At 37.3% G+C, this 19322-nt stretch overlaps 1 protein-coding gene across 1 annotated transcript in view; it reads left to right on the top strand.

Moving 5' to 3' along the window:
• LOC106925078 (transmembrane protein 132C-like) overlaps nt 1-19322 on the top strand; it is a 91274-nt gene that overhangs the window by 56945 nt on the left and 15007 nt on the right. The window contains exons 3-4 of the mRNA XM_088011353.1: nt 5747-5936; nt 18280-18423. Of these exons, the coding sequence (XP_087867479.1) occupies nt 5747-5936; nt 18280-18423 (334 nt within the window). The remainder of the gene's footprint in view (nt 1-5746; nt 5937-18279; nt 18424-19322) is intronic.

Here is a 19322-nt window from a genome sequence, read left to right as displayed (position 1 = left end):
CTTTATGCCTGAACAGATGGGCAGCAGGAGTTGCTCATCCGGCCTGTCATCACACCTCCTTTTTGTTTGAATGACTGCTGGTCTCTCGCGTCAGGATTCAATTATGGCCAAGACAGCTGTGTCTACTGCGTGTCCGCACAATTTCTCCATCTGCTTATGCTTTATTTTCTCTAGCCAGCAGGTCGATCTCATGTTTCTTGGAATGCTTCTCCTCACAGGTGTCCTGGTCCACTTTTGCTCAAATATGGGGTGGAAACACGCAGGGCACTGCGCACAATGGGTCACAAATACAAACATGCTGTTCAAAGCACATCAAACAAGAAAAAAAAAAACTCAATTTGTCGATTAATCTGCTCAAGAAATGATTTCTCACAAAAAGGTTTAATTGTTTTAAAGCAATAGATTCCATTTAATCTATTACATTTAACAGTATTTTAGAAGAAAGCATCTTGTCCATCTGCATTCAGTGTTTTTCCCAGTTTTCTGTAAGGTGAAAGCTATAACGTGACCGTGTCGCCCTTCAAAAGGAGTACAAACAAAAGATAGGAGCGACACTTGAAAATCCCCTGAAAAATGTAGATATTTAACACATTATTTACGGGATGATGACCATCAAAATGTCTAATTTAAAGAGTACTGATGACTTTTGTTAGATCAACTATATGCCCTATAGTATATTTTGTGTTTGTATGTTATTGAACATTGAAATGCCATTAAAGACACATTTGTTTTTCACCAGGGTGCATTGAGCATCCCATGTTTGTTGTTCTTCAAAAATGATAAAAAATTACTGCAGAAGAATTAACACATATAAACAACACATGCATTTTTGAGAACCGGTCATGCTTCTTGTTCCATTTATCAGTGAATTAATTTAGCCATCTCCAGAATTAAGTGCCAAGAAATGGCTAAATAAATAACCAATCGAATTTGAATTTTAATCATTGACCTCACATGACACTCCTCCCCGCATCTTTGCTGTGTGCTCTACATGACTTGTGGCAAACCTTTTTGTGCTACTTTTTCCAGCCGTCTTTCAATGACGTCTTTCTTGTTGTGACTCATCCATAACAGCCAGATTTTTAAGTACATGACCAATAGTGTCAACCACCAGAGTTACGGTTGACATTTTCTCTTATTCTGTGATTAATGCTGTGGTTTGCAGTTGTTCCGTTCTCTTGTCATTTTAAGTCGATAGATTGAGCAGTTTTCTGTGAGCTGTTCAAAGCCTGGGACATTGCTTTATAACCTGACCCTGCTTCAGATCTTTTCACAACACTGTCTCTGACTCGTCTGTTGATCTCTTTGGTCTTCAAGAAGTTGATGTTTGCACAGATTAGTGCACAGGTGAACTCTAATTACTATTTAGATGGCTTCTCAAGGGAACTGCTTGCTTTTACTGGACATCAGATTAAATGAGGGTAAACACAAGTGCACATAACATTTTTCTGATTTTTTTTTTTTATGCGTTCTGTTTTTGTTTTTTGTTTTTTTCAGTTTTTATGGTCTGTCACATAAAATCCTAGTTAAATACATTCACAAAGTACTGTAAGCATGCCAGTAAACACAGACTCACACAAACATTCGCTCTCTATCTCTTGGTGATTATTCACTGTCATTTCACTTTTTGAAACAGATTCATGCCTTTGATGTATTATTATCAGTTCTAACCAAATCACTGAAGAGCATGAACAGAGCCCTCCTTCTTGGGCTTCAATGAGAGATGGCAAACTTTTTTCTTTTCTTATGCTGCCTTTCTGACATCCAGATATCCACAGAAGTGTTAACAGTGAATAGAGAAAAGGAAAAAGAAACATCAATTCCTGGTTAACTGGGTTGATGTGCTACTTAGCTTCACTTTTTGTTTTCTGTTTTTGAAAAAAGGAATTTCATTTGTCTTTTTTTTTTCCTGTGCTGCTGCTTTTCACCCAGAGTCCCTTTTGTTATGACAAGGGAGTTTGAAATGTATCTTAAAAAAATTGAAAACATGAGTATTTTTCTTTTGAGCTGATTATTTTACCTTTGTCTGCTTGTGCTCTCAACAAATGACGAATAGACATAGCTTAAAAGTCTTTTCAAATTGCCATGACTGATTTTCCACCTCATTTCACCCCAAATCCCTGTTGTCAAATCAGGGCATTGTTACTATTTGCCTGTTTTTGAGAGTGCAGACACTTATGTAATCCCCACAGACTTTCTTGCTTTTTCTATCAGTTTCCGTTTCCACTTACTTTTATCATCTCCCTCTCTGGCCACTTTCTTCCTGTTATCCCCATCAACTCATTAAGGAGTACAAAAAAGGTCATAGTTGCAAGAGAGTGTGCGAAATAGTTTCCTAATTGCTCATAAAACAGGGCAAACATAGCAGTTACGTTTTTAATGAGACACAAAGAAGCAGTCTGACCTCTCCGGCCGATGTGCCTCAAGCATTCATCATCCCCGCCTCGCAGGACAGAAGAGTGAGAAGCAAAGAGAGTGTACTGCCCTCTATTGAGAGCAACAACTCACTGCAGGTCAGCAAGACGGGGTGAAGTGAGGTTGAAAACGAATGGAGTCCAGGATGAAAAGAAGGTATATTAGGAGAGAGAGAGAGAGAGGCAGTAATGTATTGTAGACTTCAGCACTAAAGCTCTTATTGTTTGCAGCTTCGTTGTAAAGCCTGAATGCCTGTTGCAGATAATTGATTTGTCTGTAATTGCACACTAAAAGTGCAAACTACATAATTACTACAGTCACTTCTCCTGAGCTCAGCATGGGGTCAAGCTGTATAAAGTAGTGGAGATTTGTATTGCTCTAAAATTGTGCTTCAGAAACACAATGAATCTTTAAAAAGTGGTCGACTTGATGGATATAATTCAGTTCATAGCTTTTGATGAGACATTATTCTGACTTTACTTTTACTTTTAACAATGTTATTTGTTGTTCTTTATATCTATCCATAGTTGCATTCATATCCATATGCAATGTATGCAGAACTGTGTAAATATGTACACAAATGCATAAACAACCTCATTGTGATGGATTTGTCCATTCTGCAGTTTAAGATGTTTATGCAGCCAGTTGTTGCTAGCAGCCTAAAGCGTGTAATCTACCAGCTGCTTCATTGAGGTCAGTGTTTTCTCACTGTTGCATCAGTGTCAGATATAAATAAATAAAAATTGATTCACAAATTTTGATATTGATCTTTTTCATAATCCCTACTGTCAAATTTAAATACCCACTTAAGCCCCAACATGCACCTTGATGTTTGCTTAAAGTCATCTAACAAGTTGCACTAAAAGCTAGTGCGCTTTTATAGCCACCGAAAAGGTTCTGGCTACATTCTGGCTGAATAGTAGAGCGATTTTCTTTACAGATGTAGTACATTTCAGGTTTCCAACAGACATTACATATTTAACAATTTCTCTCAAAATTTTCAAGAGGAAGCCATCTCAAAAACTAAATGCTTTTTTCTTTTTTTCACTTTTTTAACAATTCCCAAAGCAGTTCTGTAGAAACACACAATTGTGAACGAATCACTACACTCTGATCTAACGATCGACTATGAAGCCTGGCATTAAGGAGATGGGCAGAACACCACCGCTGGTGTCTCCTTTTGAAATATTTAGAAAGAAAAAAAAAAACTTAAAAGTAATAAACCAATGAAATGTGCTTAATGACACTCGATCAAATGTAAAATAGAGTATGGAAGTGAAGATGTTAAATGATTTATATTTATTTTAAATCTAGAAGCTTTCAAAACACAGTAACATTTGCAAAGCAAGGTGGTGGCAGTAGCATGCTGTGTGGGGGTGAGAGGTTCACTACTATTGGTGTATTGAAGTCGGACTATTTCCAGTTACTTTAACTTACCTCAGATCAACTGTGAGGTCATTAAACCCTTGGTTTTCCAACAAGATTATATAAAATGCAACACAAACCGGCATAAGAAAGTAGAAAGCAGAATAATATTAACTGTTTGTTCCAAACTTCCTAGATCAATCCTGTTAAAAATGTGTTATTTAAAAGATTTATCTGTGTAAAATTTGTTGAAGAAACTGGTTGTATAACTGACCTACGCTGAAAAAAAGAACATCCATCTATTATCCAACGTGTTTATCCCTCTAAACAATATGAAATCCAGGCACAAAATGTAGTGTATGTAAACTTCTCTCTGGAAATATATCTGTCCTAGATCCAAGCCCCAAAAGTCAAAACACTGGTTTCCTTTTAGAGGTGATGTATGCCAGCATCTTGTAGTTTTCACGGTCTGGTGAAGCCAAACATGACTGTGAACTGCTATCCTGTTGTGGGTTGTACCGTAATGCTCCCTTGAGTGCTTAGAGACGATATGCTACATTTTGAATGTACTCAAAAAAAAACAGTGGCTTTGATTAAGAGAGAGATTTGAATTTCTGTCAGTATATAAACTGACTGTGAATCGTGATGATTGCGCGACTTCTCTCTTGAGAACTCTCAAAAAACCTAAGTCTTACAATCCTCAGTATGTCCAAAATCCCACCAATTTTCCCCTGGGTTCATTCGAACCAAAACTCTTTATTCCTGTTGCTTAACCCACCAGAATCACCAATTATTTAAAGCTGAAACTGAAAAGCTTCTCTGACTGACCCAGAATCGCCGTTTCTGCCCTCCTCATCCACGCTGATTCTCACTTTCTGTAAGTGTTCTCCTCTTCCCCATTTATTAACAGCCCATCCTGAAAAATAAATAAATAAAATGCGCTTTGAAGTGAGGCTCGCATCGCAAGTGTGAACATACGGGAGAGCTGGAGGGAGACGTAAATACAGACTTACCCAAAATATGTTTAATGAAAAGCTTGGATCTCATCTCTGTCCAAATAACCCCCTCCTCTTGCTGAGTTTGATCTCTCTCCAGGTTTGTTCTAGTTGTCCCCTAAATTGCCCAAGCACTGTTCAAGACCATAATATAGTAAAAAAAAAAAAAAAATACACTTTGAATATTTTTTCCCCTTGTTTTGTTCTTCAAAAATTATCCAATAGGCTTGACTTGTTTTTTTCTGCCTCTTTGAAAGCATGAGTGCCATTTTAAGATCCCCAAGTATGAATAGTAATTTTCAAGACGGTGGGTATTGTTTGCATGCCACTGCTGGAAAAGGTATGCGAGTTTTGACATTGACACCTACGGGGAAGGCATTGGCTCAATCAAACAAAGCATTCAGCAAATCAAATATGGTTGCAGTATATTGTTTTGCATTCATTATTTTTTTCTCTCCGTTGTTTGTGTATCTACAACAGCAAATAGAAAATGATTTTCTTGGCCCGGGTGGTCTCAAGGAAAGATGTTCCATACTGTGCTGGAAAAAAAGATAATTGCTATTTTTTGACAGCATGAGGGTTTTGGATTTATTTGAGAGTGAATATCAATGACGAGATGATTATCTTTAAAACAGATTGTAGAGATTTGAATTTGAGGAAACATGCTGTTTTTGTCATAATATCAGAGAATGGTATAGATCGCGTCTCATAAAGCACACTTACTCTTTTTAGTCTTAAAAAAATTACCTCTGACAAGAACAATGTTACTCATCTTCCTCCTGAATTCATCCACCTTTTTCCACCTCTATTGTCTTCTGCTTTATTCATGTTTACAATTTTAAAGACAGTCTTCCTGCTTCTCATCTTATTCCTCTGGCCCATGACTAGTTCATGTCTGTCTTTGCTTTATTTCCTTCTCTTTTAGCTGAATTCACTCTGTGCCTCATTTCCGTTCCCCATGTCTTCCACAGAGTTGAAGCAGTGGGCTACCAGCAGGTTCTGCAGGTGGATCTGGAGGTGAACGGCTTGATGGTGACTCAGGGGAGCAGGGAGGTGACATGGCAGGTGGAATATCCACTCACCCGCACAGTGACCAGTGAGGTGCAGACCCTCATCCGTCTAGCACCGCAGGACCTAGGCGGGATTGTGCCACTGGCCATGGTAAGAAAGAAGTAGCTTTGCTGCTCAAGTTTGACACGCCTGTGTACACTCTATGCTCCTTTGTGGCCAATTTCAGACCACCTTAAACTTTGTTACCTGACTTTAACAAAAGCTTACCTGGGCAGTGGCCTAAATTGTTGGATGGAGAAAAAAAAAAAAATTTTATTTTAACACAAAAAAATCCCAGAAACAAAACATACGTTTATATCGTTTCAGGTATTCTGGTAGTTTTTAAAAGTGCTACATAAATACATTTGACATTGACCTTTAGCCCAGCTTTATTAACCCTAAATGTGACGTGAAAGCAGTCTTTCTTTGAGAAGACTTCTGACTCTGTTTTGTATTTATTTATCTTCTTTCAGTGGACTTTTATAAACACTTTTTAGAGGTGATTAGGGACTTGGTAATGAGGCACTTTTGCCCCCATCTCATTTTATCTGAAAATGTTGCTTTGTTAAAACTAAAACTGAACTTATTAGTAGACACAGGAACTGTGATTGCAGTTCTTTCATCACCATTCAGTCCTTCCAATACATGTTTTTAACACAACAGTGACGCTGATATGTTTGCTCAGGAATGCAGCACAGAGCTTGCTGATTGAGGAGTTAATTAACGTTGGATTTTTATCTTCTAAACGCTGATGAATTTGCAGGTAGCATCATAAGACTAATTATGTTCTGATAATGAAATATAAACACGATAAACTGTTGTATAATTGATTTTTCATTCCCAAATGAAAGAAAAATCTCTGCAAAGATGAGATCAGAGTAGTTTTAAGTGTTTAATGATTCTTTGTTTTTAGTGGTAACAGTCACTGAAAAGCTCATCGAACCTGGGAACGTTCAGTTTTAGCGATTTCAGTTTGGTAGAAATAAAGACAAACAAGGGTTTTGTTTTCTAACTTGACGTTTACAATGTGATCATTGTAGTGGGATTGAAGTAGATTACTGCATTTGCAGCTGTAATCCATTGTGTTACCAGAAAAAGAAGAGCATACATATCATCAAGCCATTTTATATATCAGACAAAAATAATCCTAGTAAACAGCAGCAGTTTTGACATAATGATTTAATTTCTGAAGAGAAACATCTGTCCAGGGATTTATTCATCGTAGTCTTAAAGCTCAGCAATCCACTGTTTACAGCGTTAACTCTACATGCATCAGAGCTAAAAGAAAATAGCATTTGGAGTAAAACAACTCAGCATGTCAACAGATGTGTTTTGCAAGGCAACATTAGAAAAAAAAAAACATCAGGAAACTATTTTATGTTAGAGGCCAGATTTTTATCTTCACTTTTTGTGCCAAGATAAATGACATCAATACCTAGTGTTTCATTATTCATCAAGTGCACTATGCCACTAAAGGGCAAAAGTGCTTTCACAGTAACTCCTGCTTTTTAAGACCAAAGCAATCACTACAAGAAAGCTAAGTCGAACTCACATAAACAGTTTGATTAGTTCAGATTTCACGTCAGCATTCAACTTTGTAGACGCATCTTTCATTCCTGGTAGTCTGCAGTATTTGTGCCTACATGTGGTAGAAACCTGTGTTTGATATAACTTTCATATCCCTGTGATCGCTTCTGACCTGTACTCCCATGGAGGAGAGTACGCATCCACGCTACGACTATAGCTGCCTGCGTAATGTGAAATCCACAATCTGTGGTTTTCTTCTTTGTTGTTTAAGTTTGACAGCCCTAAAAATTGCACTAACACTGTGACAACTGTGTTAGTGGCACCACAAGGGAAAGTGCAAGGATGATCACAAAGACGGGGAAAAACACGCACAAAAGTAAAACACTTGAGAGAAGAAGGCAAGCTTCGGTTTGGCATGTTTATAAAATCTTTGTTGGGAATTTTCTACTGCGGGGCAATTTCTAGGAGTTTTGAGTCTCGGTTTGTCTTGATTGGAATCATTCTTAAAAAATGAACGCTTTATAATTCCCTACTCAAATCTAGATGTTTAGCATAAAAACAGTAACTAGGTCTATCCGTTTTCTGCAGGTTTTATGGTGTGGAGTATTTTTTGTGTCTATCTTGGTTCTAAACTTATAGTGCTTTTAAACTCGGAAACATTATTACAATTGGTGACATTTCCATCAAAAACATTGTTTATTTTTGGAGATTTAATCTAACAAATCAACACCAGGTGGCAAAAATGTCTAAACATAAAAATGAGTGAACTACAACTACAGATGATATTTCCCGGTTGACATGCTCTGTGTGTTTTCAGGCACACATTAGGTTTTGCCTATGGAACGCAAATTAGGTACGGCCCCATCTGTGCAGAACATCTTCCAGATGTTTGCTGTGTCCATTACATGTCATGTGGCAAACTGCAAAAAGAATATCTTATGGCTTTCTTTCTTCTTGCCACCGTTCTATAAAGCATACATTGGAGAAAGGCAAAAGCAATGCCACTGACGGGGGCACATCCAAGTCAGCTACCCCAGGCTCAAGGTAGAGTGGGGACCCAGAACCGGGCCTTGAAGCTATTGATTTGAGCAATTTGAGCTAAATCGGTCAGAAACAACCAGTCAGAGCTAGGAGGAGAGCGGTCTTAGCGCTGTCAATCAAGCTTGTGTATTCACTCCTCACACCCTTTCCCTTGATCTTTGCTAAGCTGCAACTCCTTCCCTGCCACTGAACCTGCAGTGAATGCCCAGCCTAGAAGACATGCCCACCTATGATGGCAGATAAACATCTTTCCTATAACTGTAAAGTGACTGGCCTGGCCCCTGACGGTGCTAAGAGCTTCATCCTTACTCTGATTGGTTATTTCTGATCAAGTAGTATGTTTTTGTGGATGGCAGTAGGGCCACAGGGACGAGCCAGAAGAGCTTGATTTTTCTCCCAGATCGTCTGGCTCATTTTCTAATGACTGTTTGAAGAAATGTGTAAAAATTATATAAGTTACATTCTGCAACTGTAAGTAATACTATGCTAATTTGTTGTCATTTTTGACAGAACAGAAGACCATAGTCCTGGTGTTTTAAAAGAAAATCAAACTTGGCATGCATAAGTTTGCTTCAGAATCATCCTAAGACTTTTTTGATTTTTTGTTTTGTTTGTATTTTAAAAAATCTCAGATTTTCATTCAACTCTATCCGTAATTACATGCATGCACACACTCACCAACTCCTAAGGGAAATTCAGCGAGACAAATTAACCTAATAGTTGTGTTTGGGGCCTGGAGGAGGAAGCTGGAATACCTGGAGTGAGCCGAAAAAAAATAGCAAACTAAGTGCTGTACTGTATGAATGTCCAGATAAATTTAAAATGTCTGCTCTGTATCATAACCACAAATAATGTTTGTTGTTTTTTTTTGGTTTTTTTTCCACAATAAAATGCGTTTCCTTTGGCATTTAGGAGAGAATGAAATAAAACTGCAGTACTAAAATACATCAATTCCAACCTGAATTTAATACAGCAGATGGGGAGAGAAACCATGAAAGCTTTTCATTTACAATCTTAAAAGACAGTGGGAAGACCTGCCAGCAGAGTGTGTGCCACTTTTTACCGCATCCTCCCATGAATTTTTGATCCCCCTCTTGCCACGCTGTGCCTCTCTGTTCTCTCATTAGAAGAGACAGCCAGTGTGGCCCCCATAGCTCTTTACAGTACATCATTAGCATTTTATTCATAGCTTCTGAAACTAATTCTATTTCAAACCTTATATCGTTAGCCGTGTGCTCACTGTCCCTCAGTATTATAATGAAGGACATTAACACAAAGCTCTGCATTAACTTTTCTGTGATCATATGTAAGCACATTCTTCTAGAGTTATTTTATGTAGGCCAAATTGAGCTGCTTTTTCTTTTCTCACTGCATACAGGCGCCTGGCAGATGGCAGTATGCAGAGGAAACTAGGACTTAGAATTAATAAACAGCTGGGTTCTTGTTATTTGGAGAAGAAATGTAAAGAAAAAGGAACCTCGTATGTTTTATTTACACAAGTCTGTTTTATTCTTTACTCTTACAGTTTATACCATAAATATTAACACGTCAGCCTTTTGTCCACGTTAAGTTGGAGCTAAGCTGGAGGAACAGTAGAATCAAAGCCCAGGAGATGAAATACTGTGCAGACGTGGCTATTACATGGAAACCAAGTGAGTACCAATCAGCAAAATAGCGGCAGCTGAGTGGGGGAGCAAGGGTAAGAAACTGAGAAGATTAGACTAACAACATCACAGAAACATGGAACAATTACAATCATTAAATAACTATGATTAGCCACATATTTTTGGTTGGATTTTATTAGTCGCATGCAGACCTCACCACTGGCAGACCTGAGGGATCAAGATTGTGAAGGCCAGGCGATAACTTGAGACCGAATCCAAACCCAGACTTTTATGGCGTTGTGACAAAGACTATAAACCAATGAGAGCACTTTCAAGAGGACTGCTGGAATCATTCGATTATAGTCGTTGCTGTAATAAAGATATTCTCCCGATTCCAAAGCTAACATTTACCTTCAACTAACTCATCGCACTATTTAAACCGTCTTTTTCAGTTAGTAACTTGTACGTAAGCAGACTCTAACAATGTTACACTTATTCTGTAAAACCTGGAAAAGCCAGACAACAAAACTCTGAGGAGCACACACATCCAGCTAAGTATTAGTTAACTTAGCATTAGCTGTATGCATAGTGAGTGGAGGCGACGAGTGGAGGCGGAGGACTGTTTTTCTGTCTGTATATTATAAAAACGGAAAAATAAAAAATATCCATATGTTTGTAGTGGGAAATGTTTCATCCCTCATGTCTTTTTATCCTCTGCACATACTGTGTAAACACAAGTAAAAAATGTCACTGGTTGCATTTAAATGCACCCTGGAGTTTCACACTAAGTTGCAATAAAAAGTTGCATCTGTGTTCTTCACTTATCTTGTGATTAAAAATCCAGAGTTCATCCAAAACTGCGACAAGATCTTTGAAAATGTTGTCTGAAAACCATACTGGTCTTGAATGGTACAACGGTGATTAAAAGGTTGCTTAAATGTTATTTCTGGTTGGATTACTTGCAACTCGCATGCACTGGGAAACCAGTCCTCTCGGTTTCTCAAAGAAAATAAACTCTCCTTGACGTTTTAAGCCTTATTTCTTGGAAAACAGTTGCTCAGATGCACATCAACAGCATATCATTTGCTACGTTTCATTATCCACACTTGGGGGTTATGTCAGTCAGGTTTTTGCCACTTAGGTTCATTCTGTCATTTGTTTGTTACTGGCTTGTTTGTTACTGGCTTACTTTGAGTTTTTCATTTGGTCAGCTAAGGGCCAGAGGCCAGAACAACAGAGCTCTCTGGTTTATTCTAAAGAAACGGGAAAGAGGTCCACAGAATACAGACTGGTTTTTACCAGGGACGGCTGATTTATCATTTCTGGCTTTGGCATTTTTCCTTTCTAATGTTTGAGTGAGAATAGAACTGGAAGAGAACAGAGGCTTAATATTTAATCTCTTTAAATGTATTTAGAGCTCAGATTACACAATAACAAATCCCAACCGATTTGCCAGGCAAACAAGTTATAAATCAATATCTAATTAATGAGGAGAGTATAAATCACTGCAGGCCCTCATTTAAATCAATAGTGGTATTTCCTCCAAGTGATTATGGCAACATGCCCCCAATCTGCCACCAACTGTTGATTTGCTGACACTGCAGCTACATATGCTGTGCCATAGCAGAACATAATTAACATGTTCACCTGATAGAAATAAAATAAAGAAAGAATGGACAAGTATTTGTTTATTTTGCCCTTTTGAATTACAAGCAAATCTGGACATTTAGCAAGATTATATCTTCAACATAGTCTTAATTTATTTTTACTTTCTGTTCCTCACCTCTAATATGATTTCAGCTATCTGCAGCTCATCTCTTACTGAACCATCTGAATGCTAAATAATTTGACTACTGTCCCTTTTTCCCCAAGCCATAACCATCCACACATTACATTGTGCAAAACCACTTTCCCCCCCGCTCCTTTCAGGCAGTCAGACAGGAAATGTGCAGCGAGAAGGGGGAAAGACAAATATCTCAGTACATTTATTTCTAACTGGGCTGGTGACGTGCTATATCTTTAGCAACTCAAGAAGTCCATGCAAGTAAATAAATCAAAACAAATAAGTCCATAACTTAAATCATGTATAATAAAATGGAATTTCACAAGAGATAATCATACAAAAAAAAAAAAAAACTTGCAGAACAGGTATACATACCAAGTAAAATCACTTAAATATGTCATTTTACATAAGCAGTCCTATTATCTGTCAGTGCCAGTTGATGTTGGTGGGTTTAATCCTGATTTATGGTGTATAAAAATAGATACCAAGGTATTGGACAACAAATATTTGATGATGGGTAAAGAAAAAGGGCTCTCTCAAGACTTTCTCTTGTTGTTGCTAAACAATACATCATAATCTGAACATAAACTTTATATAATTTATCCACAAGCCATCCACAACCAGGTGCTAAGATTCCTGACAGAGGAATAATATTTATGCCAGCTCACTCCACAAAGCTACACTGCTGAAGAGAAGAAGAGAAGAGCAAGTAAATTTATTGTGCAGCAGATCATTTGAACAAATCAGTAAAATATTGGGAGAACAGTACGGACAGATGAAAGGGCAAATTTGACTGGTTGTTTAATACTTTATTTGGAGGTAGAATGTTGGTGAATATTTCCTCGAAAACGATGAGGTGTAGATTTGGGAGCATGTGGCATTTGCAGACTTTATCTAATTGTTGAAAGAGGGAAATATTCCGGTATATTCTACTTAAGAATCTCACGATGAAACAAATCTGGATGTTGCAGCAGGAAAATAGACTTGACTTGAATTTAATTGTAAAAGAACTATAGAAAGAATCATCATACTGTGCAAAGAACGTCATCAGAACCTTCAGTATTTTAAGACATTTTGTGTTAAATAATGGGCCGAAATCACATCTAAGCTTATCCACATAGGAGATGTGTTGTAGTTTTACTGCACAAAATCTATTGAATCTCTTATTAGTTAAAGATTCCTTGTATATTTATTACTTGAGTTATAACAGATGTCACTATCCTCATCGAAAAAATGTTTCAGATGAAAACATTGTAAGTGCTTTTTTTGTTTGTTTTACACTGGAAACTACACACACGTGCTTCTGACCTGCGAGCCCACCCTCCACTTGAGCTGGATAGTGAATAGTTACAGCCATGGTATTTCCGTGGATCAAAAACACATTTTCAGTCACTGAATAATAAATTGCAAGCCAGGGTTAAGCTAAGTTCATGAGCCAGATTTAGGTGAAGCTCTTTCCTTGTCCTCTTAACCATTCAAATAAATGTGTGGGATTAATCATAACTTATCTTGCCCTTGTAGCAGAGAAAGATTTTGAATGCACATCAATCTAGTATGGGATTTTTGTCATTTAAAAAATGTGCAGTGAACTGTAATTTATATCCCAGCTGTGTATATTTTATTTTATTCAGGATGATTTAAACGAAAGCCATCATTGGCACGGCATGACACGTGTCGTTCCTTCCTCGTCCCCTTTTTTGATTTCTGTTTTCCCTTAAACATACGTTTTTGATTGTTTAGTAGGTCTGGGACACAAAAAGTGTTTTGAAAGAGATGCTTTTTTATGAGTGAGGAGAAATCAGCCTGCTTTATGAATTCATTTTCACAAAACAAAAGCACACACCATCCTTTGCAGCTTTGCAGCAAGAAGGTTCTGGGTTCGATTCCCGGCCCGGTCTTTCTGCGTGGAGTTTGCATGTTCTCCCTATTCTTGCGTGGGTTCTCTCTGGGTACTCTGGTTTCCTCCCACAGTCTAAAAGCATGAATGTTAATTGGTTTCTCTAAATTCTCCTTAGGGGTGTGTGTGTGGGGGGGGGGTGTGTGTGCGTGTGTGTGTGTGTGTGTGTGCATGGTTGTCTCCATTTCTGTCAGCAAAGTGCATTTTAAAATGACTCCTGTGCTTTGAACAATAAAATATTTTCTTATTTATTTACCTTTCATGCTTTAAGCATTTTTGTTCTTTCTAGCTCTAATATATGATATTTGTCCTTCAAGATGCATCATGCGGGAAACATCGAGTTTAGTTGCAATGTTTTTATTTTATAAGGAACGGATGTGTTGTAGTTTTTCACATCTGTTTTGCACTACAGTGTAATCAGTAATATCTTATTTTGCATAATTCTGACAGGTGCATTGTCAAGATGTTATATACTTACACTGTACCTTAAGTGTCTTAAGTGGATTTGTAAATGTACGAGTGGCCAGCACTACACTTTGCAAGTAGGTGACAAATCCAAAAGCACTCTCAGACATCCATGGCCAGCAAGTCACCTGAACTAATGGAAATATTGCTCTGAGGCGAATAACAAGAGCAGATTTTGTCCTTCAGCCCACTCACATTCACATACAGTAACGATCCTCTGAGCAGCACGTCTGTAGGTTGTTTGCTCCCGAACACATGATTCATTCTCTACCATATCAGCCCCCACACGCTCCACCCTTGTACCCAGCTGCACAGAAGCATAATGGCCTTTTATCGATTCTCCTGTCTTTCATCGTCTTTCTTCTCTTTTTTTTTTCTTGCCCTGTGCTCTGCAGTGCAATGAAAGGTGGTTAAGAAAAAAAAAAAAAAAGATGCCGCATGAGGGGTGGGGGGGTATGCTTGTTTTTTAACCTGGCCAGCAAGGGTTCCAATGCATGTGTGTGTCAAAGTTAATTTGTTTCCATGTGCATGCAGATAAGTGGGTGGGTGTATGTGGAAGATGTGTTTGTATTAGTAAATAATGAAGCCATTTGAAGACGTGGATGTTTATCAGTGGTTGTGTTCAAATTGAATTCATGAATAAGATATGCTTGTCACATATCTGCAACACCAGAAGAGAATTGAGAAGCCACAGCGAATATGTAGACGACTTCTCTGACTAAAGCATGCATACCTGTTTTGTCCCGTCACACGTTGCGCAAACCTACAATTCATGGAAAATGTGGACAAAAAGACTGCTTAAAGTCATCAGTGGGATGAAGTTTGTTTATGTTGGCAGTATGGTACCTACAACATCAGTAGCTGGAGCTCATTAAGACCTTTTTTTTGACTGTCGCTTCAGTCCTAATGGCTCATTAGGTAAAAGCAGACACTTTTCTTCAAACGTTTGGGCACAGAACACAGAGCCCATCGAGGACGATCATTTACAGTGCTGTGAAAAAGTTTTGCCCTTTTGCAATTTCTTCTGTTTTTACTTTTTGTCAAACGTGCTTGTTTCAGATCATAAAAAAAAAAAAAAACTTGGCAAAACCAGACATGGTAGCTAAGGTGAAGGCCGTTTTTTTTTTTTTTTTTTTTTTTTTTTTTTCTTTTCTAATGGTGGCTTTATTTATTAAGGGACAAATTTGTCCAAACCATCTTTGTGAAATTGAAAACTTTTTAATCTCCTCGTCTTTAGTCAATTATTTTAATTTAGCTACTTCTCTACCCATTCCTTTATTTTTATTTTTTTTGTATTTTTGCTTTATGTCCTTTTCCTTTGTAACACACAGATTATTGTCATCATAATCTGACATAACTGTCAGAGCTCCAAACAATTGTACAAAACACAAAAGCATTTTTTCCCTCATTAACACAAAAAGAGAGCATAGTGAGGAGAAAACCACTGGCTCAGTAGTTGGCAGCCTTCAAACTGGCATCGTAATATGACAAATTTATTGTTCTAAATGAAACATCTGGCTATATGCAATTTAAGAGACTCCGCTGTATTTCATTTTCTTTTTTCTTTCTTTCTTTTTTTTTTTTTTCAAATGTGCACCATTTGTGGCCCAAAGTTCAAGCTGTAGGAGTAAAATCAGTTTCAGTACAAACTACAACTACACTGGACTTTAAGACCAACTTTTCATTGCAATAAATTTGTTTTGTAAAACCTACATAAACAATGTCATGATTAAAATTGAAATATACAAAGAAACAGCAAAACCCCTCACACATTGTGCTTGTTGGAACAGCCGGTGTTTTCCTGTTGAAAGGCCAAAACACATCCACACATTGGGTTTAAAATTCCCGCAATAAACTACAAGTTACACATGTGAAAATTATATACATCTAATAAATACAGTTTTAAAAAGCGGGACTCATATGTGAAATACTATTTCCTTCGATATTTTCATGAAACACTAATATTTTTTTTTAATTCCTGCGGATGGAATAAAGAAATCATTTGTGAGCAAAAGTTTTGTACTTTTGAGAATTCCTATAGGGGATTTTGTTTGCTCTCATTCTGTTCTTCACAGTTTTATAATTATACTGGTTTTATTCAGTAAACAACAAAGGAACAAGGTGCAAGGAAGAAGCAGCCAAACACAGTTAGTTGTCATTTTTCCTCAAAAGAAAGAAAAAAAAAATAACAGAATAATTTTTATTGTTAGACGGGAAGCTTTTTATTTTCATTTGAGCCTTAAATCACATTTATTTTACCGTAGAAACAGTTTGAGGATAACAAAAAGCAACACTCTGAGTGAACAAAGCGAAATCTGAAGACAAGTGCGCCTCTGCCTTTTAAACAGCTATGCCTCTTGATAGCCTTTCTTTGAGCTAATGACGTGCAGGATCCACTGTTACACCAAATCTTCTGACAGACAAAGCACTGGGAGCACAAGGATTACCAGCCGTTGTCTTAATTGATCTCATTATCTTTTCCCCGCTCCTCTGTAAGGCCTTTCACTCTCGAGTATATCTTGTGATATCTTTTAAATGACGGCAATTTACTTGAACATATCATTGTCATCCTATTTTATATGCATTTTTTTTCTCTCTTTATGCTTGAGATGTTGCTGCAGGAGGGCTGCAAAGAAACAACTCCAGTTTGATTCCACTTCACTTAAGCCGTCTACGAAAGGAAGTCATGTTCCTTTAATGTTTGGTTGTACGTTCTAAAATATATCATGCATCGTTTTGCCGTGTTAGTAGAGAGGTAACATATGCTTAGGTACCATTTTGATAAATGTTTTAAGAAAAGAACACTGAACTTATGATTGTATGTTTATATGCATCAGAAGATGCCAAACGATGGTAATAATCAAATAAAAGTTTTTTTTTTTTTCATTATTGGCACATCATGACGATAAGCTAAATATTTCTCTTATTTCTCGTTCTTTCTCTAGTCTGCATGTATTCATGTTTTCCAAGAGGCCCGGCTTTTACAGAACCGATTTTTAAATCGGTAAATACAGCAGCTTACTGGGCAGTTTTTCCTGTTTGGATGTAGCTGTGAGAGAAGTACTGTCGGCAAGCTGTCCACAACATGTCATTGCCATTTTTCACACTTCTTCTCAATCGATTGGTGGAAAGAAAAATAATATTTACTTGGTGCCAAAGACCTTTAAGCAGGGAGTAAAAACACCCTTTTTGCTTTATACCATCTCTGTGAAAGTAAATATTACCACTGACAGCTACCTGCCATTTTCTGGGCTACTTGAGCATGTTTCAAAGGGGCACTTCATGTGAAGGGTCTCAGATGGTGACTATTTACTATAATTGCAGAAGATGGGACCTTCAAATACGTGGCATTTAAAGGTTGTCTTTAAGTTTAAGGGCACAGTCTTGCAGCTTTTTTTCCCCAGTGTTTCTTGTCTGTGACTTTATGTACTGAAACAAAACTTCTCTTTCAGACATTCTACCAAATCCACTTTTTTTGCTCCAACTTGAGGACAAAAGGGTTCCAGTTTTCAAATGTTAAAAAACATTATGTTTACAGGAATGGGAAGTAATATTTGTAACGCATTTTGAAACGGCTAAACTATAAAATATGTCTTGTATATAGCCAGTAGTTAAACCAAATGTTCTTTATGTCCATTTCCTTCTTAATTAGATTTAGCCGTTGGTCTCCTCAAGTTTCCTACAATATGGTAGGCTTGAGCATAAAATGCTTCATGGTATACAAAGATTATTTACTATTTGAAATGTCTAACATAATCTGATCATATTTCTGTTACAACAGAAAAGCAGAAGTTACTTTGGATAAAAACAAACGTCTGCCAGAATAATGATTTTATTAGGTTCTATGTAAATGAAGGATGTGTGTTTTTTGTGTGTGATTTCTGATGATGCACTATGTTTACATAACTGGGTACACTTGAAGAGAAAAGGTACAGTTAATACCTGGCTGACATGAGAGGATATAAAAGGGAAAATCGTAACAATTTTTTTTTTTTTTTTTTAGCATATTTGTGGTTGTCACTTTCTTTCTTCTGCAGCCTCAATTGCCACTCCACACTGCCTGATTTATTTAGCCTTAGTCAGCTCATGGAACCTTGTCTAATGTGTACCGATGTTTCCCCTTGTGTTTCTCTGCAGGACACTGAGATCCTGAACACGGCCGTCCTCAATGGGCGCACAGTTGCTGTTCCTGTTAAGGTGGTCACTATAGGGACAGATGGTGCTGTGTCAGATGTTACGGAGTCAGTGGAGTGCAAGTCAACAGACGAACAGGTTATCAAGGTTAGTGTGTCGTGAGGCTCCTGGTTTCACCTTCGTTTATAGCCAAGGAATTTTTTTTCTAAAGCGATCAGAAGGAGTTACAGATTACACAATCGGACAAAGGGTTACAGTGTTTTAACTCGTACATAAAAATTGCCACAGGTGTTTTTTTTTATTTTTTAATTTATTTATTATTATTTAACGATTTTTAACAATTGGCAAGCTAATTTTTCAGCGAATAACTACAGTACGTTTAAAACTAAATTGCCAAAACACCTTTATACTAAATGTTCAGCTTCTGGTAAGTAAATGAGAGGAATTTGTAGCAACCTCTTAGCAACAATGGGAATGGAAACACTATTTAAATGCATTCTTTGTTGTCTAAAATGTGTTTTATCTCCATTTGTTCAGATGGTGTTTTATTCTTGAATCCTCTGTCTTAGCAACCAGGAAACAGCTTTTGACTGCAACACTGTGGTTTCCCTTGTCCATTTTTAAGATATCAAATGACAGAAAATGTCTGGTCAGTTTCCCTGACAGCAATTCATAAATTTCTAGTATCTACCATCTACATGCACTGAAAAGACATCCCAATGCAAAATCTGTAATGTTCAATCTGTGCTTAGATTTATATCGATTGGCCATTAGATTTCAGAAACAGCCAGGTCTGAAGATAATTTATAAAATATACTTATATATAGTTAAGCAGACTGTTTATAAAATGTATAAAAGTCTGTGATTGGTCAAGTTATTTTGTTTCTCTTAATCTTCAGTCTGATAATGTCAACTTCATTGTAGTTCTTAGAAGCCGTGATCTTTTCTCCAAACAAGGCACAACAATAGCTTTGATATCTATAAAACTATCTGCACGTGTCCTGTGAAACTTGCACTCTCTGTCAACATTTATTTTGGTGTGCTTG

This window comes from Poecilia mexicana, unplaced genomic scaffold (assembly GCF_051168715.1).
Source record: "Poecilia mexicana isolate PSO_F unplaced genomic scaffold, ASM5116871v1 scaffold_12, whole genome shotgun sequence".
Classification (NCBI taxonomy): Eukaryota; Metazoa; Chordata; class Actinopteri; order Cyprinodontiformes; family Poeciliidae; genus Poecilia; species Poecilia mexicana.
This window is presented reverse-complemented; position numbering and strand designations above follow the sequence as displayed.